Source organism: Nilaparvata lugens, chromosome 9, assembly GCF_014356525.2.
Source record: "Nilaparvata lugens isolate BPH chromosome 9, ASM1435652v1, whole genome shotgun sequence".
Classification (NCBI taxonomy): domain Eukaryota; kingdom Metazoa; phylum Arthropoda; class Insecta; order Hemiptera; family Delphacidae; genus Nilaparvata; species Nilaparvata lugens.
Genome location: NC_052512.1, coordinates 5,057,937 through 5,082,257, shown reverse-complemented (window position 1 = coordinate 5,082,257; position 24,321 = coordinate 5,057,937). Strand labels below are relative to the sequence as shown.

The following is a 24,321-nucleotide window of genomic DNA, read 5'->3' as shown; positions in this document are numbered from 1 at the left end:
GGCAGCTATTTAAAATTTTGTTCCTCAAATAACTCACATACCGATGGTTTTAGAAAAACTTTACAGGATTATATTTTTTTAGTAAATTAAATTGCCTATCTATCAGTACAAAAATTTTCAAGATTGGTCAATATTGACTGAGATATGACAGCTTTAGTGGTTGGAGACCCACCTTTAGAGGGTTATGTAACACTATTCTATTGTTTGAAATGACCTAAAATCGCTTACTATCAACATACAATGCAAATAGAGACTGTTGCATCATTGAGACGACTCTATGATGCCTTGGCATCTTAGCATGCCTTGGTATGCTATGCAAGAAACTTTCAGTGGTCACCTATCACTAAGGCTGCCATATCTCAGTAAATATGGTCCAATCTTAATGAAATCAGGTATCAATCGATAGGTAATTAAATTTACCAAAAAATGTTACTCTTGTATTTTTTCTGTAAACCAAAGGTTTTTAAGTTATTCAAGAAACAAAATTTTAGATGGCCGCCATTTTGTTTTATGAATTTGTAAAATTATCATAATTTTTTGTAGCTCTTTCCAGTTGTTGTAAATGATTGTGCAACGTTTTAATTTCATATGTCCAGCCATTATTGAGAGAAAATTTTAAGTGAAAAAAGCAAAATGGCCGCTGTGTGAGTAACTGAAGACTTCCAGACAATTTAAATATGATATTTAGATATGTTTTTTACCTAGGAACAATTCCCTAGAATTCGTGAACACCCTGTATATATATTCCTAGATGTTTTAGAACGATTAGTTTGTAGCCTACTCAAAAGCATAGATTATCATAGAATGAAACCATAATATCGAAAAAATCCAATGATACACTTTAGTTAAGTTTATGAATGCTTATTAGGTAGGTACGTTTACTCGTTAATAGATTTTTTATTCTTCTGATCCACAAACATAAAGTATTTGATGAATTATTCATTTTGTTAAACTAGTTGAGAATATTGAAAGAATAATCTGGTGTGGTGCATTCACACAACTTTCCTTTCCGTTATGAAAATTGATCACCCGACGCTAGTGTTCACGCGTATCTCTATTCTAAGATCTACTATTAGTAGTCTACTATTCTAAGATCTGAGCCAGCCGGGGACAGGACAATAACGCTGAAGACACACGAAGTCAATATTGAAAGAGCTTGTTAATGACTATTTCAGGTATAATTTTGATCAAAATCGTTGAAGCCGTTTTCGAGAAAATTGCGAAAAACCCAGTTTTCGACAACATCTATACCAATTTAGCCCCCATTTTTTATGGTATACATATATTTACGATTATATTCACATCTCTTCAAAGTGAATGATTTAATATAATCAACAGTTGCCAACAGTTTGCAATTGAATAATCACATTTTCTCGAATTTCGAGCTTATTTTCAATTTTGGGTGAAACTGTTAGAAAACATTAATTGTAAAGATTTCCATGGAAAATCTCTCTCACTTGAATTTTTTTGTTTGAATTGTATCAAAAGACAGATATTCGGGAATCTAAAATCAAACTTTGCATAGATATGGCGGAGCTCTGAAAGAGCTTGTTAATAACTATTTCAGGTATAATTTTGATCCAAATTTTTGAAGCCGTTTTCGAGAAAATCGCGAAAAACCCAGTTTTCGACAACATCTATACCATTTTAGCCCCCACCATGAATTGCATTCGATCGAAATTGTTCGTGTCGAATCCTTATATTGTAAGGCATTAAAGTTACAAATTTCAAGTGATTCCGTTGATTGGGAGATGAGATATCGTGTACAAAGACGCACATACACTCATACACACACACACACACACACATACAGATCAATACCCAAAAACCGCTTTTTTGGACTCAGGGGACCTTGAAACGTATAGAAATTAAGAAATTGTGGTACCTTAATTTTTTTGGAAGCGATTCTTTCGTTACCTATGATATTAGGGCAAGGAAAGTAAAAAGTATTTTCACGATAATTTTCACATAGCCTTTTCTAACATTTTCTGGAAAAAATATTTCAATTGTTTGGCTCCATATTGGTTTGTGGAAATTGGATGTAGAACAACAGGTGAGCAGCTCTGTCTATAGTGCGGTTCATGTTTTAATGGCAGCATTTGATTAACATTGGTGTTCCATTGGCTATCCTTGTATATAATTGGAATAAGCAAATAGCGCTATCCTTTTCTATCTCTGCAATGTTACCACATCGATTTCCAATAATGTAGAAATAATATTATTGAATTATCATACCGTATTTATTCTCAATTCATTATGGGACTTTATTATTTGATCATTGAGAAATATATTTCAAAAGAGGATGAACTGTCAATTACTAGTAGTTCTGTGAACAGTAGACCTCGCGCTCAGTAAGTTACATTGACCTGTTGTTATGTTTTCTTAAAAATAAATGAATAATTTATCAATTTAAATTGTCTAGAAAAATCCTAAATAAGCATAGAGCTTTCTGTCCTATCGTACCGTGACGTGTCGTCCCGGAATGTGAGTGTGAGCGCTGTTATCAGGTCTGGCTGCCGTCGATGCGCCAATCCAATCAACCCATCAGAGAACATTCTGTGTTGTGTTGGCGAAAAATCGGTGTGTTGAAATTAAAAAAATAAACTACCATAATGCTGATTTCCTACAAACTTCATTTCTCACTTTTCATAATTTTAGAAATCAATTTCTTTTCAATAATATTTGTTGCAATTTTAATCATCAGATTAGAAAAGAAAAATGTAAAAATGATTTTTCCATCAATAACTCCAAACACCAAACTATAATCATGGCCTCAGCTTATGGAAAGACAAAGTTGGTAGACAATGTTGATGGAAAGATACATTCTCAAGAAGTTCGATGCTTTTGAACGGGTAATATTATAGTACGCTCGACAGCTGATTTATGATGAATAATTCTATAGACGGATTTTCACGGTTATATTGTTGTTCGAAGGAAACTCCTTTTCCTCTTGTATTATCCTTGAAAAGCAAAATTTTGAAAAAACCTTATGTATACGTCGATGCGAAATTCAAAAAGGAACATACCTGTCAAATTTCATGAAAATCTATTGTTGTGTTTCGCTGTAAATGCGCAACATATAAACATTTAAACATATATAAAGAGAAATGCAAAACCGTCGACCTGAATCTTAGACTTCACTTCGCTCGGTCAATTATTACATCAGATATACCGGTATCAGCTACCGGTGACAAGGCAGAGGATCGGCAACGGTGTTCTCCTATCGATCTTTCTCCACTGCCATTATAACGTGGACCTCAATACAATAGTCCTGTAGCCAACTGATATTCGCTACTTTTGGAATATTGTCTTGGAATGTACGGTTTTTATGTAAGCTCAACTCTCTGTGAAGCTCTGTGTAGTATGAAGCTGGGTTTACACCTAAGTTATTAACAAAATGTTAATAACTCAATCCTTATAGATTTTATTAGATTGAACGGAACTTGACAAACACATATGTTCATCATTTGTATGATAAGTTATGTTCAATCTGATAGAATCTATAAGGATTTAGTTATTAACATTTTGTTAATAACTTTGGTGTTAACCCAGCTTGAGGCTAGCTACACACACATCGATTTTTGTTTGTTCGATTTTTTTCGTCCTCATGAATTCTATCAAATTTAAAGGAGCTTGACAAACATCATCTGTTGAATCCAATAGGATTTATAAGGACGGAAAAAAATTGTACGTCAGCTCCTTCAGCGAGTTTTACCAGGGATGAGACCTAGTGCAATAGAATTCATATATTATGAACCTATTATGTTCTGAATTTCGTGAGAATCGTTAGAGCCGTATTCGAAATCCAGTGAAATACAAACATATGAACTGAAATTGCTCTTTCAATAGTATAGGATTGAACAGATGATTTTTGTCAAGTTCCGTTCAATCTGATAGAATTCATGAGAACATTCAGAAGTGTGTGTGTGTATGACTGGCTTACTTGAAATCGACCTGATTGGTGTTTTTTCTTCCTACAGGTAGCTGTTGGATAACATTAGCTGTATTGTGGAATTTGGAGATGCATACTATGAGACAAAACATCTATTTGTTCATAGTTTTCTTCAAAGAACTTCAAGGTTATCATCATTCCAATCATGCAGGTGAGATGCATGGAAATCATTCCAATAACATATGAATGGTATGAATGAGAAACAAAGAGTTTTAATGAAAATAGCACAGCTAACACAAACCCAATTCAACCACAATTTGAAATTGCAAAAACTATCACTTTTAGAGCCGGCTTCCGAGCGTGGGATTTAGCGAAGTTCTAGACTTTAAACAGCTGGTGTCAGAAAATTGGCTTTCCAAAACGGGACGTAGTCGTAGTCCACGGTCGAATTGAATCTCGAAAAGCTAGAAGAATGAACACAAATTAAAATAAACATGAGATAGTGTGAAGTTTCATCTATTTGACGTCGTTCGTCATCATGAATTCTACCAGATTTAACGGACCTTGGCAAACCCATGATTTTCCCTGTGAAGTATTTTTTCGAGTACCAATTATTATTTGTTGCCTGGACTAACAAGATTTTATAAGAAAAATATACTGAATAGCTTGTGTATTTCAGGCTACCTACACATAATTTCCAGCCTTTGAATATAGAATTGATTTTACATAAATTATGTACATCAGTTAACAAACAGTTGAAGTAGGTATTTATTTGATATGTTGCCAAGTGTGATGTATATCAGTTCTACTGGCATCATCAAGCTAAACCATTCCGATATTACTGGACTGAAACTTCACAAGACATCTTATTCATAGAACAAATTTGAATAATCTCCTTTGCAAATGAAAAAACATAATAGGAATTCTCATGGAACAAATTTGAATAATTCATTTGCAAATAAAAAACATAATAGAAATTCTAATAGGAATTATCTCCTTGTTAACATATACTAACTATTAAACGAGCAATTTCTATTCATATGTTTGTATTTCACCGGATCACGAAAACGGCTCTAACGATTCTCACGAAATTCAGAACATACTAGGTTTATAATATAGGAATTCGATTGCACTAGGTCTCATCCCTGGTAAAACTCGTTGAAGGACATTGAAAGGATAATAAATTATCATCCATCTTTGGGAAAAACAGCTGATAATAGATATTTCGTCGTCTGTTGATGATGGAAGTGGCTGAGCGAGTACATGTGTGTGGGACTGTGTCAAAATTATGACTCAGCTGTTGAACTCTTGTAATCATCCAATCAGGTAATTAATGCCGGTTGCAAAAAAGCCGGGTTATTTTTAATCCTGGTTAATCTAGTAGAACCATTTTTTTGAAATGATCTTCTCTGATTTGGTTCACGTAAAGTTAATCAGGATTAGAAATAATCTGGCTTTTTAGCATCCGGGACTTTGTGATGGAAATTTTTGCATTCCTCTGGGAATTAATCCCAATTCACTGTGATTAGATAGAACATGTCTGTATGTACTATGAATATTATTAATATTTCTTCTTCTGTGATAAACTTTTCATGCTTTTGTACTCCAGAGCAAAGCTCGGTCCCCGATATTCTTATTTACATGATATGATTTGAAGAAAATGATACTACACAGTATAACTAATCGAAATAAATATTATATCAATCGTTTCGTTCATGTCAGTAGTGAGATATACTATGAGTGAAGAAATCTATATGATTTTTTCATTCGAGATACAGATTATGGGATCGAGGGAAACAGATCTCACTAGGAGTAAAATCTGCAAAACTTTAGAAACCAATCCAAAGACTAAACATATTATTCACTATGCGGCAGGCTCGCTTCTCACATCTCATCCGTCTAGCCAGGGGGCTCGATCATCCAGAAATAGGATCAGCAGGCTCACTTCGCTCGTCTGCATTCCCATTTAAGCTTTCTGACAAAAATTCGAAAGAGACTCTCAATCACCAGTTTCATTTGAACTATGTAGTGTAGGGTTGGAAATCTTTATTTTCATCGGAATAAATGAATATTCAAATATTTCTCAATTGGAGACTTGGTTAGGATATTAATATCGGGCACCCGGCTTCGCTCGTTATTTATTTATTGACTTTTGATAAAACGAACACAATTCTCTAAAATGATTGGAAAAGGACTGACAGGCACAGCCCAAAGCTGTTTCTTTCCCGAATTTCGATTTATACACTATAAATAATTGATAGTCCAGAAAGTAGGTTATGTTCCATACACTTGAATTCAGGTTATCTTTTCTGTTCAAACATTTGAAAACAAAAAAATTATAATTTAGATTATACACAAACCAAATCTAATAACAGAACACACTCACTAATCACATTAAATTGTCAAATAATGATCAACTTATCCTGATGAATTATCCTTTTCATGTCGTTCAGCGAGTTTTCCAAAGAATGAGACCTAGTGCATCAAATCTCCATATCATAAACCTACTATGTTCCAAATTTCGTGGAAATCGTTAGAGCTGTTTCCGAGATCCGTAAAACATAAATAACCAGATATATAAATAACCAGATATAGAAAAACAGATATAAAAATAACCAGATTTATAAATACAGAAGTTGCTCGCTTAATATAATAGCATGTAATGAGAAAAATTGTATAATAGTTCTTTGAAATTTGAAACAGGAATGATATGTAGAACTCAAAAAAAATCTGGAAACTTCTGGATTATCGAGCCGGGGGTCCAGGGGGCGAAGCACCCTAGCTAGGCGGATAAGGTGAGCGAAGCGAGCCTGCCGACTAGTCAGAAGTATGAGTTCGTTTTTGTTCCATAGCTGTTATAATTATTCTTGAAGGAATATTCTTGTCAGTTCTCTATTTGATGATTGTTTAAGCTAATTATTTATATGAATATAGTTACATGGGTATGATAACTCATTTCTTGTGATAATCGTCATCGTCGTCGTCTTACAGGGGTAGGCATTAATACATGTTCCGCCTTCAAACATTCTCCCACCTTTTTCTTGGTCTGCCAATACTTCTTCTCTCTTCTCGCTTGTAAGCAATGACAGCTTTGGGGATTCTTCCGTTGCCCATTCTCTCAACATGCTCTCTCCACTGTTGTCGATTCTCGTCAACTCGTAGAGGTATAGAGATCACATTGAGCTCTCTAAGGATATCGATATTCTAGAGCCTGTCCTTTCTGGTGCATCCCTTCACTGACCGTAAAAACCTCATTTCGGCCGCCTGTAACCTGCTCCACTCCCTCCTCTTTGGTACCCAGGTTTCAGAGCCATACAAAAGTGTAGGGACGGCCATTACTTTATTAGATTTGAGCTTCGTCTCTTTTCGGGATTTATTTTTGAGAGTTCAGTTGATAGTTCCGCATATGTACTGGAATCTGTTATTACTTTCCTTGCTCTATTACCATAGTTAAGGAAAGTATTGCTCTCCGAAAAAAATCAAGGCACCCCAATTTCCTTATTTCTATACGTTTCAAGGTCCCCTGAGTCCAAAAAAGTGGTTTTTGTTTATTGGTCTGTTTGTGTGTGTGTGTGTGTGTATGAGTGTATTTGCGTCTGTGTACACGATATCTCATCTCCCAATCAACGGATTAACTTGAAATTTGGAACTTAAGGTCCTTCCACTATAAGGATCAGTCACGAACAATTTCGATCAAATGCAATTCAAGATAACGGATAAAATGGCGGAAATGTTGTCAATAACAGGGTTTTTCGCGATTCTCTCGAAAACGCCTCCAACAATTTCGATCAAATCTATACCTAAAATAGTCATTGATTAGCTCTATCAACTGACACAAGTCCCATATCTGTAGAAATTTCAGGAGCTCCGCCCCATCTATGCAAGTTTGATTTAAGATTCTAAATTATCAGGCTCCAGATACAATTCAAACAAACAATATCAAGTGAAAAAGATTGAGCATGAAAATCTCTACGATCAATGTCCAGTAACATTTTCACCTAGAATTAAAAATAAGCTCGAATTTCGAGAAAATGTTATTATTTCAATTGCAAACTGTTTTCAACTGTCGATTCTTCCTATTAAATCATTCACTGTGAAGAGATAGCAGACTTCGTGTGTCTCCAGCGTTATTGTCTGTCACCAGCTGGATTGGATCTTTGAATAGTAGACTTGAGATGCGCGTGAACACTAGCGTCAGGTGGTCAATTTTCATAACGGCAAGGAAAGTTGTCTGAGTGCGCCACACCAGATTTTTTCTGCATTCAAGTGATGGTCTTCCTCGTATGTAACATTACATTCCAAATATTTGAAATGTGATACCTGTTCCAGTATTCTGTTGTTGAGAACTATTTTAGAACTTTTCTTGTGATGATAATACTATCAATAATGTTTTTTCAGGTATCTATTCAGGTCTCATTTCAAACTTTGAAGTGGTTGTTCCAAAAATTCTCAGCCATCATAAAGTGAATGGAGTGGATGTGGTAGTACATCATTTGGACAAGAGACAGGTACGCTAACATACAATAGTAATCTTTGGGGCGAGACCTCATCATATCATTAGGCTTCTTCTCGGACGATTCGGCAGAGCAGGAATATATTTATCTTTTTATATTTGTAACTTTTTATTGTGTTTTATTTGTTTCGTAATTCTTAGTGATTTTGTTTTGTGTGTTTTTGATAATGAATTGAAAGTAATTGAAAAAAATCTCTGATTGGCTGATTGTTTTGATGTTCGGCTGACAAATCAGCCAATCAGAGAGTGTCCGGCCCTGCCGACTCGTCTGTAAACGCCTTAAAAAACACTTTGGACTCACTCTTATTCTTTGTAATGGAATATGTATCTCTTCCATTACAATGACATAATATTTCGATGGCAAAGAACATCATCTCCATCAAACAGAACCTTATTCAATGATCTAATATCGGGGCACCGGGCTTCGCTCGTTATTTATTCATTGACTTTTGATAAACCGAACACAATTCTTTAAAATGATTGGGGAAGTACTAACAGGCACAGCCCAAAACTGTTTCTTTCCCGAATTATGATTTATACACTATAAATAGTCCAGAAAGTAGGTTATGTTTCATGCACTTGAATATTCAGATCCAATTCTGTGTTCGAACATTTGAAAACAAAAAAATCATAATTCAGATTATATACAAACCAAATTGAATAACAAAATAACACTTACTAATGACTCGAAATTGTCAAATAATGATCAACTTTGAAAATTATGATATACTCTAGTTTAGGAGGATTATCATATCATGTCAACAAATCATATTATTTTGATAGTCTATTAAAATTTCTAGATAATATTTCTCGCGAGATACGGTAAGCAGTTTGAATGATTACACAGCGGATCTCCCACACAGGCACACACATCTTCTGTTATCGACAGACGACGAAATCTGTTCTTCTAAGGATGAATTATCCTTTCAATGTCCTTCAGCGAGTTTTTACAGGGATGAGACCTAGTGCAATCGAGTCTTTATATTATAAACTTACTATGTTCTGAATTTCGTGAGAATCGTTAGAGCCGTTTTCGAGATCCGGTAAAATACAAACATAATATAAACATCTAAACATCCAAACAGAAGTTGCTCGTTTAAAAGTATAGGATTGATGGTTTTTTTTTAATATATCATCGAATAGAACCCGATCTGATTTGATTTGTATTTTTGATTCGCAGATCTCTTCTCCTGATAAACAGAGAATACATATTGAACTGAAATTGGGTGAGAAAATTGAAGTTCTGGACTTATGGCAGAGTAGCAATTTCATCTCCGATGATCTTCATATTGAGAAAATTGGAATAAGAAATTCTTCAGAGTCAATAAGAACACATACCACCAGGCATTGTCATTATAGAGGAACTATAAGAGGACAGAATAGCTCCTCAGTGGCTATTTCAACATGTAATGGAATTGTAATTATTAATTTTGCTTATAACGATACATTTTTCTATTCGTTTCTGCTCTCATTTTCTCTAACTCAAACATTACATAGTAACAGTATAAAAATACATTGAATATTATAATATAATTTGACAATCTATATAATAAAAGAGAGAAGGGTTGTGTTTGTTCGCTTCAAAATATGTTAACTTGTGGATTGCATACCGGAAAAACGGTAATGATTTAGATCTCCAAATTTTGCACATAGATTCTAACAATATCAAACTCGTGCACCTCGAAGCCCAAATTTCAATTTTCCTTCTAGATTTTGCAGAATAGATGTTTAAATTCCATTCATGGAACATGAATACATACCATATGTTAATATGGAACTTCAATCTAGAGAGACTACCTCTTCGAATCAGATGGTTAAAATTGACAACTAAATTAATAGCCAGTCCAATTTTGTCAGGTTGGCATTATGTTGTGGAAGGTTGCTGAATAAGATTTGACTTATCTTACTTTATTATGTTAGTACTAAGTTGAAGAACATCTATACTATAATAAAGGAAAGCACTGGCTTACACACGTACTGGATAGGAAAATTATGTTTGACGCATCATCACGTCTAAACCACTGGACTGAAATGAACTTTAAATTTTGCAATAGTTTCTAACTGAGGATGGTTCTATGTCTACTTCAAACTCTTCAACATTCCACTCAGTCAAGTTTTCAGTTTTCCAAGTTTCAAAATAGATCCTTGCGGAGCACGGGTTACCTGCTAGTATCAAAATATAACAATAGCACTAATGGTATCATGAATTTTATTCTCATTAAAAGTTTACTGACTTCTACCAGTGTTGTGAAATCCATGTCCATCCACGTAAAAATGGGGATCCCCGTGAAAATGTCGCCAGTTGACACTCATGTGGAATATTACTGCATCAAAAAACTCTCCAAACTCCAAGACATGTTTTTGTCATGATCATTCAATTTCAGCTGTTTTCCATGCACAAAATCAACCTGGAAAACAGCTGTTTCAGAACAAATAAACATATGATTCTCATTACAGCATACTATACTGTAATGAAATCATATTTTTTTTGCATTCAAGTTTTTTTCCTAGTTCCAAAATAGAAACAGCAGAAGTGCTACAAAAAACTGCCAAAAACTACAAAAAAAAGTTTTGTCAACTTCCACTAAATTCCTGATTTGGAATTTGTAAACTAGGTTATGTTTATAGAATGCATGTAGTAACTTCAGCACAAGCAGGTAATATTTTCTATTTTCCAATTATTCTTCTCTAAATTATTATTATGACAAAAAATAGTGTATGTTGAATAGTGTATGACTTGAAGGGCTCAAATGAGATTCTAGTCTCGGCTAACGCCTCGACTAGAAACATCATTCCAGCCTGCAAACGGCCTTTTTTCGTCCATGTGACGTGAAATACTATTTCGCTCTTTATCTGCCTTCCTTATTGGGAACTATAGCTGGAGAGGTATTCCTTGTACCTTCTCTTTAACATATCCCACTTCGTGGGTAATTATTGTTTCTGTTCCTTTTTTCATTTCAACCCGATTGTATTTTCGCTTTTATTTGGATGACACATTTTAGGAATTAGCAAGACGTTTCTTCCAGTATATTATCAATATGATTTTCATCCACAGATGGGAATTACTGAGATATTGCAATTATTCAAATGCTAATGAATCAATTATTATTAAAATCCAAATTACGAAAATCCAAATTAAATGCTGTTATTCACCCCGAAGATTTCGGTTACTGCAAATATTGACATCTGTTTATCTTGTTGTTAATATTTTCAGTAGCAGAAGTCTTCGGGAAGAATAACAGCATTCAATTTAGATTTCAGTTTAATGATGATAGGGATTTCCATTGTTGTAGCAAATTGCAAAACATTTGAATGAGTTCAATAGTTTGAATAGTTAATAGTTTATGGTTCAATAATCTGATAGTTTAATGAGTTTGAAGTAATATTGAAGTTAAAAAGAATGATTCAAAGTCGATCCACATAGTGCATCTTGAATCTTGGATTTTTGGGCATATATTTTGAGCCCATGGAGGGAGGGGAAGATAATAGACCTATAAAATTTTTGTGAATGGTGACTGGACTAAATTCGCCACTGTTTTAGAATCATCTCCACACAACCTGTTGCTCTTAGCAGATTCATTAAATGTAATTTTAAATTTCAATTTTGTCGATCTCTGAATGAATTCAATTGAAGAATATACAAAGTGTGTGAAGAGTCTAAGTCCAAGTCAAAGTGGGTGAAATGATTTTGCTTTTACAGGTTGGATTCATACGCACTGATAAAGATAGCTACTGGCTAGAACCGTCCATGGGAGGCCGATCTGAAGAGAGAGCACATCTTCTCTTCAAGCGATCAGCGGTTGAAAGCATAAGAAAAGGAGGGAACAATAAAAAAAAGAGAGTGGATAAAGCGTGTGGTACTAGAGGTGAATACAAATTTATAACAATAAATTATTAATGGAATTGATTTTAAATTTGTGAAATCTGGTGTGGCGCACTCACACAACTTTCCTTGCCGTTATGAAAATTGATCACCTGATGCTTGTGTTCACGCGCATCTCGAGTCTACTATTCAATGATCTAAGCCAGCTGGTGACAGGACAATAACAGACACACGAGGTTCGCTATCTCTTCATAGTAAATGATTTAAGAGAATCAACAGTTGCCAACAGTTTGCAATTGAATGATCACATTTTCTCGACTTTCGAGCTTATTTTCAATTTCAGGTGAAAATGTTACTCGATATCAATTGTAGAGAATCTCATGTTCAATCTCTTCCACTTTAAATTTTCCGTTCAAATTATATCTGAAGCCTGATAATTGAGAATCTAGAATCAAACTTTGCATAGATGAGGCGGAGCACCAACAATTTTTACAGATATGAGACTTGTGGCAGTTGATATAGTTTATCAATGACTATTCTAGGTATAAATTTGATCGAAATCGTTGGAGCACTGTTCGAGAAAATCGCGAAAAACCCTGTTTTTTACAACATTTTCGTCATTTTAGCCGCCATCTTGAATTGCATTTGATCGTAATTGTTCGTGTCGGATCCTTATAGTGTAAGGACCTCGAGTTCCAAATTACCAGTCATTCCGTTAATTGGGAGATGAGTTATCGTGTACACAGACGTACATACACTCATACACACACACACACACACACACACACACACACACACACACACACACACACACACACACACACACACACATACAGACCAATACCCAAAAACCACTTTTTCGGACTCAGTGGACCTTGAAACGTATAGAAATATAGAAATTGTGGTACCTTAATTTTTTTCGGAGAGCAATACTTTCCTTACCTATTGTAAATAGGGAAAGGGAAGTAAAAATCAATCAGGAAGGCTGGGCATGATGAAAAATTTCAGAAACGGCGTAAGGAGACCATATAAGTTGATGGAGTTTATCGTACAAGATGATGCAGATACAATTCTATTTTGAGATAAAAGTTGATAAAACTCATCTAACACATAGGCCTATTTTGAGATTATATTCAGCACAGTATTCTCCAAGTTTATCTCCATCACATTGCGAACTGTTCATTACAGAATACTTTTGAAACGACATAGCAGTCTGAATTTCTGGTAATAACTATTACCACAAATCTAACCTGTGGTAACCTCTAGCCTCTGTATACTAAGAGCCGGTTTCCGAGCACGGGATCTAGTCAAGTTTTGAACTTTGAACAGCTAGAGTGAGAAAATTGGCTTTCCGGAACGGGGCGTAGTCGTAGCCCACTTTTGTATTAAATTCCGAAAAACTAGAAAATTGAACACAAAATGAAATAAGAAGAAAATAGTGTAAAAGTCAGCTATTTTAAATTATTTAGGAATCTTCATTAAGGAAAAAGGTTTCAAATTGAAGAAATGGAAAAATAAAGAATATCATGAAAACTACGACTACGCCCCGTTTCGGAAAGCTAATTTTCTGACTCAAGCTGTTCAAAGTCTAGAACTAAGCTAAATCCTGAGATCGAAAACCGGCCCTTGATCTATGCTATTACTTACCATGCGAAGAGCTTTCCTTCCCTTTCCTATAGCTCTGTCTCGTTGCCAGATCGTGTTTCCATTATATAGAAATATGATTTTTTAACATATCCAATAAAAAATTTAATCAATGAATAGATTGAATAAATTTAATCTGATGAAGAATCCATCCTCTTAATCTGATGGATTTATATCGTACCGCATTTTAAATGTTTTGTCCCAAAAATTCAAACTCCAGTCGCTCATATCTCAGAAAGACTACTTTAAATTTTCAGCTGGAAATATTGATTATAAATACTTTATAATTTTTGCAGAGTATCGCCATTTTGTGAAGAGAACTCGTTGGCAACGTAGAAGAGGTGCCAAGATCAAGGTTGAAGGTCGCGAGAGGAGAAGAAAGAAAAGATTGTTGGCGAAGAAGAAAAAACATGATAGGCGTAAAAATGATAAGCGAAGTGACAGAACCAGGCATAAAAGATCCACCAGTAGGAAACACCATGTTGAATGTCTCGTTGTTGCTGATAGCTCCATGGTAGATTTCCATCAGGAGGAAGAAATTGAAACCTATCTTCTAACTATTATGAATATGGTTAGTATTTCAAACTATATGTGGTCCAGTTAATTATCAATATTAGCAGCTTATAGCAAATACACAGATACGTATCCACAGAGATATTCAGGTCATTGACCTTTGTCAACTCCATATTAAGGAGAAAATTATAACTAACGTATTAAAATATATCTAATACTCGAATAGATATATGAACAAGTTCAGTGTGAACAAAATATCAGTAAAGCCCAGGGTTACTGGTGCTAGCAATTTTTGGGACTAAAGGGTTCCGACATGTGTCTTCACAGGTAGAATTAAGTGTCTCCAACAGGTGGCTGGACATTGTTCTTCAACACAAAGGCATTGAACACAACATAGAATTAGCAAGTCAGTTGCAGGTAGGGTTGCCACCTTTTTTCATGTAGAATAAAGTACATTGGTAATCACAGGCTTAAAAAAAAAGTAAATTGGGTTTTAATAAAGTACATGTTATTTTTCCTGTATATTCAAAAAGACCGCATAATTCAATGTGGCATTCTTATATACTTACAAGAATACACATTATTGACTTGAATATCATTTAGGCCTGGTTGCACAACAGCCGGTTAAATTTTGACTGTGATTAATTCCACTAGAACCAATCAGAGTAGGCATTTTTGAAAAGACGGCTTCTCTGATTGGTTCTCGTGGAATTAATCATGATTAAAATTTAACCGGCTGTAGTGCGACCGTCACTGACTACTATTAAAATCTATTATAATTACCATAGTATGTAATTATCTATTATTATTCGATTTATCCAAATAATAACATGATAGCTTGGAAAGTTATTGATTACATACTGGTATGACAAAAATGGTAATAAATCGTTAAATAGATAAATAAATTTTATTTGCTACAAAGCATACGCTCATACAGAAAGAATTGTATAGTATAGGCTAGTATTATAGAAAAAAACATATAATTCATTTTATTTAATCCAAAAAAGTTTTAGAGTTGGTCTTCTAAATTCAAAATGTAAATTATATGGCTTGAAAAAAAATCATAATATCTTTATTGTTCAAAAATTCAATCAACTCTAGGCTATTGCAAAATAATTCGAGGTACACGAGATTATGAAAATTAATGCAAAAAAATTGCACCCCTTTGCCCAAAGCCTGATAATTACACTTCTCAAAATACAATTTTGAATAATTTATTAAAAACATGAAGCACCATTTATTTATATAAAATATATTCAGAATATTTTAAAAGAGCGGTCGGTTTCAGCTTATTTTAGCCATTTTCAAGTTATGATGAATAATTAAATATAACGAGAGTATTGACTAATTTATGTACATATTAATCCTCCATATTATGTTCTATTTCTTGGTTGTATAATTTTATCAAAAATGGGATTATATAAATCGAATTCAATTATTAGTTTATTACTATTTCATTTATTTGCTGTAGTTTAGATATTGAAATCTTCTTTTACATTTAATTTACTGCTTTTGCTTCTAACGTTTAAAATCTTCATATTAGCATTCATTTCAATATATTTTATGTTTTTCTTATATCAAGTGCTCCACAAGTCTGATTATTGAGTACCATAGTATTTTTTGATTTTGGAGTTTGAATGTGCTCCTGGACAAAATAAATAAAGGGTACTTTATGTTTTTATAATGTGTTCTTAATAACTTTTATAAGTAGCCCATGCAAATAAAGTAATTTTGAAAGAATATTCAAAATACAATAAATGAATATAATGAAATACAAAATGAGTTTAATAATGCAATGAATTATTATGTAATTATTATTATGATGTAATAATGTAATTATTATTATGAGTTTATGCAGATTACACAAGAACCCAACAACATTCCAAACCAGAAACAACAACCACAACACCAGATACAGGAATCTTCTTATCACCAGTGTTGCAAGGAAGGCTCTATACCAGAGACATTTCAATCATTTAGCACCAAAATTATATAATCTACTTCCTGCAAACTTTAAACAGACTAATCATCCTAGGAAGTTCAAAACAATAGTACACAATTGGTTGATGAGCAAAGGAAGACAGAACATAGGAAACATTATTTCAAACAACAACTAACCACCTTATGACTTACTAAACACTAACTAATTAATAATACGCAGAAAAAAACTAACAAAACCTACTCTAGAACATGGTACGCCATAGTGGAGTAGGTCAATTTCCACACAGAAAAATCTAAACAAGTAGAGGACACATTATAAGAATTTTTGTAACTAACTATTGTATGTAAAATTGTAATTTATCTAATATTTTGTATAATTGATGTTGTAGTTTTAGTTTTTTTCAGGGAAATAAACATTTTATTCATTTATTCAATTTATGAAATCAATAATGAATTTTGAATTTAATGAAAAATCAATTAATTATTCTTGAAAACATATTTCTTATTGCTCTTGGCCATCATCAATGAATCATTATTACTGGTGAAGAGTTGCAAAGCATCTTTACAATCAACATTCAAATTGGAATAATCATTAGGTAGTTCATTTCATATGAGATTCAAAGATGCTTTGCTCCTCTCATCTCTCCACTCATCACCGGAAAATTCCTTTCCACAAATGCTGAAGTGGCAGGAATAGAGAGTGAATATGAAACCACTTTATACAAATTCTTGAACTCATCAGCCGTTTCGTTCCATTTTTTTAATGTATATTTATTTGAAATCTGACAGTCTCTGCCACTCTAATAACCTGAAATGTTTTGATTTCCTCGTACTTTATTATATAGTACTTTATTGAGCAAAATAAAGAATTTTTGCGTACTATATCTTACTTACAAAGTATAAAGTACAAGACCTCCAAATAAAGTACAATACTTCAATATATAGTTGCAGGCCTATCCAACTATTTATCTCTTTTCTGTATAGGGCTACTTGTAATAAAAATAGGAATGAAAATAAAAATCTTAATACTCTTTTAATATTATTTAATCACAACAATCAATGTTGAAACATGTTGTGATTGAATAATTTGAAAAGGGTACAAGATTTTATCTTTCCTCCTATTTCTATTCAACTACAAGGTGGGGCAGAGCCGACTGACGAGTTTGGAGGGGGCACTGCTCACCCTGTGGTGGGAGTAGGCAGGCTCGGTGGGCGTCATTGTACAGTCCTGGGAGAATTGTTTTTAGTGTGCATCATGAATTGGACGGGAGAACATCGCGGCTATGTTGTTCGCGCTTTTTACGAAAATCAACATTCGATTATCGCAGTTCAACGGGCGTTTCGACGACATTTTAACATTCCTGTCCACAAACCCGTCCCATCTGTGAACTCTATCAGAGCGTGGGTTCATCAACTCGAGAAAACTGGTAGTACACGACAAGAAAGAAGACATGGCGCACCAAGAACAGTGAGAACTCCCGAAAATATTGGAATTGTGAGAGCAGCAGTCGAGCAATCACCGAGGCGTTCTGCACGCAGGCATGCAATAGCTTTGGGGATGTCCAGCCGTTCAATTAGGAGGATTCCTCATGAACATTTGTTTTTTCATCCATATAAAATCATGATTGTGCAAAAATTAAATGCCGCCGATTTTTTGAACCGTAAAAATTGTTGCAAGGAAATGCTTCAATGCATCCCGGCAATGGCGACTCTTTTCTGCAGTGTCAAGGCTCATTTTCATCTGTGTGGAGCTGTCAACAAACAAAACTTCCGGTACTGGGCAGCAAATAACCCTCGACAACTTCATGAAAGACCACTCAATTCACCAAAAGTGACAGTTTGGTGTGCCGTTTCCCAATTTGGAGTGATAGGGCCATACTTCTTCAAAGATGACAACATCACCGTCACTGTCACCTCCGAGCGTTATGTCACAATGTTACAAACGTCTCTGCAACCCAAATTGGAAGAACTGGCTGAGGAACAAGACTTGGGGGAAATATGGTTTCAGCAGGATGGGGCTACAGCCCACACAGCGCACATTTCAATGGATTTGTTGAGAGAAATGTTCCCAGGGCGACTTATCTCTCTGAGGGGGGACGTGAAGTGGCCGGCACGCTCACCCGATTCGAGTGTCTGTGACTTTTTCCTGTGGGGCTACCTCAAAGAAAAGGTTTTCAAACATCGCCCACACACTTTGGAAGAGCTTTAGGAGAAAATCAGGGAGGAGATTCAGGCCTTACCAGTGGCAATATGCCAAAATGCGTTTGAAAATTTCAAAAATAGGCTACATCAGTGTATAGCTGCTGATGGCCGCCATTTAACCGATATAATTTTCAAAAACTAACACTAAAAACTATTTTTCGAGCTGAATTCAATAAACCAAACCATTTTTTTCTAAGTTTCTCCGTTCATTATTTATAACCCTTTCAAACTCGTCAGTCGGCTCTGCCCCACTCTGTATATTATGAATATTTATTCAATATACATTATGAACTTATTTATTCATATTTAAAAGTTGAATTATCATTTTTGCTACTTGATCAAGAAAATATGAGATTCTAGTTTTCATTGAATTGATAGATTTATATCTAATAACATGTTGTTTAAGAAGCCTTCTAAAGATGTCTGTAATAAGAATAGATGGTTTATTTACACATAACTATTTTTAAAGCCGTGTCCACACTGAACAAATGTTTGACATACAATTATTTCGGCAAACATGTTTGTTGAGAAGCTCAGGGACAAACATTTCAAAAAGTTTGGACAATCATTGTTTGTCAAACAAAAAATTACTGTTTTTCCAAACATTTCCAGTGTTGACAGCTGTGAAACAGCTGTAAAACATGAAACCTAGTCTCCTCACTTGAAATAATATTTTGTTTGGTGACGCGTACACACTGGTCATGGACAAACATTGTTTGTCAAACATAATTTTCCCAAACTGTTTCAACAAACATGTTTTTGTCAAACATTTTTTCAGTGTGGACACGGCTTAGAAATGATTCTAAAAATTGTTTTAATTGAGTGACAGAAGAGAGTGAACCAGTCAAAAGGCCCGACTACTGTTTGCCAATCACTTCCCAGGTGAAGAACCAAGACTTGGTTCCAAAATTCCTCTTTTACCCAGTTGGTGGCAAATTGCTGGTCCCGAAGTTTTAGTTACCAGGCTTCTATTACGGTATTCCACTTGCTTAAACAATAGAATTTTGTTAATAATTCATTCAATTGTATGGTCCAACCCCAAAATCAGAGACCCTTAGAGTTTCAGAGGGACAAAAAGAAAAACTCAAGAGACCAGAGATGGGTGAAACTCCAGGCACAAATGTGGGTCAAGAGGCTGAGTCAAGGGTGGCAGGCGCCGGGCGTCCTAGAGGCAGTTTGGAGTCGCCTCTCTCAGCTGAAGGACCTACGAAAAGGCCAGGAGTGGAACTAACGTAGGTCACGAGGACTAATCAGTCTGAAGAGACTACCAAGCATATCACACTGGATTGCGACAAGGACTGCAACCAGGTGATGAATGTAATGTTAGTATAGGGGAGAACTCATGGTTGTTGTAAAATATATAGGTATTGATTTGCCTAACTAACATACTACTTGGGAACACAATAAGCTTCGGTTGACGTGTGGGGATCTTATTGAACCTTTGGATCCTTGAATCAATCCTGCCAAAAACAATAAACAATGAAGAATAAACAATGGACCCTCGTCTCCAAAACATAAAATATCATGCCTAGCCTAGAAAAATAAAAATTATCAGTTCTTCTTCCAGAGTCACTCTCAATCATATTCTTAGCTGCTTTGACCAGTCTACAGCTCTGTTTGTGGCTTCATGCAGCTCTTTTAGGTTTCCTTCAAAAGAATGGATTGAGCATTCAGCAGTTATGTGACTCATGATTTGTGTCAAATGTTCATAATGACTCTTATGTCAGTATAGTTGAACAAGCGTAGCATGTTCTTACTTTTGAATTGATTCTCATTTATCTTCATGTTTCTTTTTTTTTTTGCTTTCTCAAAAATCAGGTCAATGCAATGTATCATGATGCAAGTATTGGAAACTATATCAACGTCGTTGTGGTACGAATCATCCTTCTAGGAGATGAGGTGGCCCAGGTAAATGATCATTATTGCTATCAATATTCTCGTATAATACTAGACTTGAAAATGGCATCAACATTGAAACATGTTGTGATAAAAATAATTCAAAAAGGGTACTGATATTTTTATTTATCTTTATATTTTTATTAGGACTGAACTCATACTTTTCATGGATCACTTAACACTTCATGATTCTCCTATTAATCCACTCATAACAATATTATTATTCAATTTTCCCACTCATATTTGTCTCTCTCTCAACCAATCACCAAGTGTCAGTGCTTTCAATATTGAACCACCCATCTTCTATGACTTCTTTCTGACTGTAAAAATTTAAAATACTCAGGCTCATGTGGGAGTTTGTCTAAACTCGTTCAGTCCAATCATTGCCTTTGATTATTTCAGTATTCAGATTTTTTCCTCAATTCAATTATTTATCAATGATTTTATAAAATAATACGAACTTAGTTATTTCTCTGCAGTGCACCCTTGAACTATGAATAGACAAAAATATCAACAGAGATAATAAGATTATATTTAAAATCAAAAACAGAATTCTTCAATATGTTTAATTCAATTACAGTACTAGTATAGTCAACAATTGTCTGTTCGTAAGTAATGAGTAAGTAAACGAGAAATAAAATATTCAGTGGTATTAGAAAAAGTTTTTAGAGAAAAAATAATTCTGTTCTCACATTTTGTAACATTGAAGCTAACTATGAAGCTCTCACATTCATTTTCAACATGCTAGATCACAAATGAGACAGCCAACAATTTACAGATTTCATCTTTATTCATTATAATTTTCTATAAACAATTCCATTTACATTGCCGACATTTCTCTGTACATTATTTTATCACAAGATTAGAAAGTCAATTTGTGAAATATGTAAGATTCCACTCAGTCATCAATTGAATTAATAATGAAGTACCAAGATGTAGGTCTGTAACTGGTATTTACTCGACCTGTAGCTTTGCCTCCATGACTGAAGGGCCACTGGACTAGAATACCAACCTTTCAAAACCATGGATGATTTCTGAAAATGTATCATTTCCATAATCAACAGATGCTCTATTGTATCTTCTCAAGAGCAACGTGTTACATCCGAGAAGAAACACAAGGAGCTTCAATGTATCTCTCCATGAGTAACAGATGCTCTTTTGTATTTCCTCAAGAGCAACGAGTTGCATCCGAAAAGATACACAAGGAGTTTATATGTGTATCTCTATGAGCAAAAGATGCTCTTTTGTATTTCCTCAAAAGCTACAAGTTGCATCCGAGAAGATACACAAGGAGCTTTAATTTGTATCTCCATGAGCAACAGATGCTCTTTTGTATTTCCTCAAAAGCAACGAGTTGCATCCAAAAAAGATACACAAGGAGCTTAAATGTGTATCTCCATGAGCAACAGATGCTTTTTTGTATTTTCTCAAAAGCAACGCGTTGCATCTGAATAGATACAGGAGGAGCTCCAATGTATCTCTCCATAAGCAATAGATGCTTTTTAATATTTTCTCAAAAGAAACGCATTGCATTCCAAATGATACACAAGGAGCTCAAATGTGTATCTCCCTGAGCAACAGATGCTCTATTATATCTTTTCAAAAGCAATTGTGTTGCTATCCGAAAAGATAGACAAGGAGCTTTTTAGAGTTCCAGCACAACACAGCATATCAGCTGACATTTGTTCAACATGCTCATTCTTTTTGTAGGTTGATACATTACAACTTTCTCAGTCATGGATGATCTCTGTGTGTAGGGAGCTTCCTATATCTAGGGTCTCTGAAGTCTGATGTTTTTGCAAAGCCGTGAATATTACCCCGCGAACCATACTTTGCCTATATGCCGGTTCATGGTGGCAAAGCTACTGTAAGCACCAATGTTTGGGAGTCTAGGAGAGATGTAAATGAATGAGGAGTCCGATTTCAATTAGGAGTGTGATTGGAATGCTGTTTAATGAAGATTAGTAATGGTGTAGGGGCTGAGAGTGACTGTCAATGCAGACCTGACTCTGGACAGCTTTTGCCATTGGCAGCGTAAAGTCAACTACCAGCTGGACACGCATCCACTTCATCACGACGTCGCCATTCTTATTACCAGGTACAGTCAAACTTTCAGTATTTTCTATGGATAACATTCATAGTGGATTAAAAATGGGAATTCAGGCGCACTGTGCGCCTGAATTCCATCATTAACCTACTATCGAGTAGATCCAAAATGTGAATTCAGGCGCACAGTACACCTGAATGCCCACTTTTTGGTCTGCTATTGATGCTTCTCATTCAAACAATATGCTGACAGTATGAATCTGACATTCATCTTATCATGCAGAGTAAGTCATACATTGTATGGGAACCCTTCAATAATTTGGAGACTGTTATGGATATCATCATGGAGAAAAAAAAGTGTATGTAGATATTCCATGGTATAGGGCGTTTATGTCCCAACTTTTACTGTCATCTCAAGCTGATCTGTTGATTATTGTCTGTTTTCACTGTTTCAACCAGGTAAGAGTGTATGAATGGCACAATATGAGAGACTACCAGCATCATAAAGATTCACAAGAGAAAACTATGTGGACTATTGGCTTGAGATAACAGTAAAAGTTGCAACATAAACACCCTATACCATCGGTTATCTACTTATGCTATTATATCTCTATGACATAGTACTGTAAAATTCAGGATAAGTTATTGGTCAAATACTCTACCTTTTGACATACAACTCAATACACCCCAACTTGAGATTCATAACTTGAATATTCAAAATGTAAACACCAATGATTGTGTGGTACATCATTTGAAAGGCCATTAAAGAAAAAAAAAAGATGGCATTGATGAAAATGTTTTATGATATATGTATCCAATATGCTGCCATGCTAAGAAAGAATGCCATATGTGCAAAATTTTAACATTTTGGGTTATATATGTAGTATGACTAATTTTCACCTGCTCTTTCCAATGGTTTGCTTGGAAAAGCCATATCTGCAACCGTTTTCGAAATATTCATGATCAATTATGCCGTATGTACACAAAGATAGGCCGTATCTTTATGTGCAGTTACAGCGTTTTTGCTGAGTAGTACATAGATATTGCATTCTTGCTGTGTATGCAGCACATACAACATTTTAAAGTTATGAGACCCTTGTTTCTGAGTACATACGGCATAATTGATCATGAATATTTCGAAAACGGTTGCAGATACAGCTTTTTTGAGTGCACCATTGTAAAGAGCAGGTAAAAATTAGTCATACTACATAAAATAACCCAAAATGTTAGAATTTTGCACATACGGCGTTCTTTCTTAGCATGGTAGCATATTGGATACAGATATCATAAAACATTTTCATCAATGCCATCTTTCTTTTTTTTCAAATGGCCTTTGAAATGATGAACCACACAATAATTGGTGTTTACATTTTAAATATTCAAGTTACAAATCTCAAGTTGGGGTGTATTGAGTTGTATGTCGAAAGGTAGAGTATTTGACCAACAACTTATCCTGAATTTTACAGTATTATGTCATAGAGTTATGCTAGCATAGAGTCAGTGGCCATTTTGTAGTTACAGTGTTCTTGCTCCAGTCAGCACTCCTCTTCCACGTCTTTACTTGTACTTAACACTCTTACCGAAACCCTCGGTCAGATAGCACTAACAGAACCCCCGGTCTGACAGACCGCTATATCATATTGCTAATATTTACTCCGACTTTAGTAACTACATACTCTGTTCTCTATGGACAATGATTTTTCTAGAAATAATTAACACAATTAAGTAAATATTATAGTTTAATTGCAGCATAAAAACTTTATAACTATCTCAGAAAATGTTTTTCAATGATCTTTCAACACTAAGTTCAGGAAACAGCTTCTTTTGCACATTTCAAGCAAACTTTTTTAC

The 24,321-nt window shown here is 34.7% G+C and overlaps 1 protein-coding gene across 10 annotated transcripts in view; it reads left to right on the top strand.

Moving 5' to 3' along the window:
• Window positions 1–24,321, top strand: part of LOC111062808 (A disintegrin and metalloproteinase with thrombospondin motifs 7) — an 87,729-nt gene that overhangs the window by 6,674 nt on the left and 56,734 nt on the right. For 5 of the 10 annotated variants that reach the window (XM_039435426.1, XM_039435435.1, XM_039435427.1 and 2 more), the window contains exons 2-8: window positions 3,981–4,103; window positions 8,291–8,400; window positions 9,586–9,822; window positions 12,106–12,271; window positions 14,169–14,443; window positions 20,347–20,436; window positions 22,401–22,522. In XM_039435426.1, the coding sequence (XP_039291360.1) occupies window positions 4,022–4,103; window positions 8,291–8,400; window positions 9,586–9,822; window positions 12,106–12,271; window positions 14,169–14,443; window positions 20,347–20,436; window positions 22,401–22,522 (1,082 nt within the window). In that variant the 5' untranslated portion in view covers window positions 3,981–4,021. The remainder of the gene's footprint in view (window positions 1–3,980; window positions 4,104–8,290; window positions 8,401–9,585; window positions 9,823–12,105; window positions 12,272–14,168; window positions 14,444–20,346; window positions 20,437–22,400; window positions 22,523–24,321) is intronic. The other 5 variants (XM_039435432.1, XM_039435429.1, XM_039435430.1 and 2 more) reach the window with 5 other exon arrangements.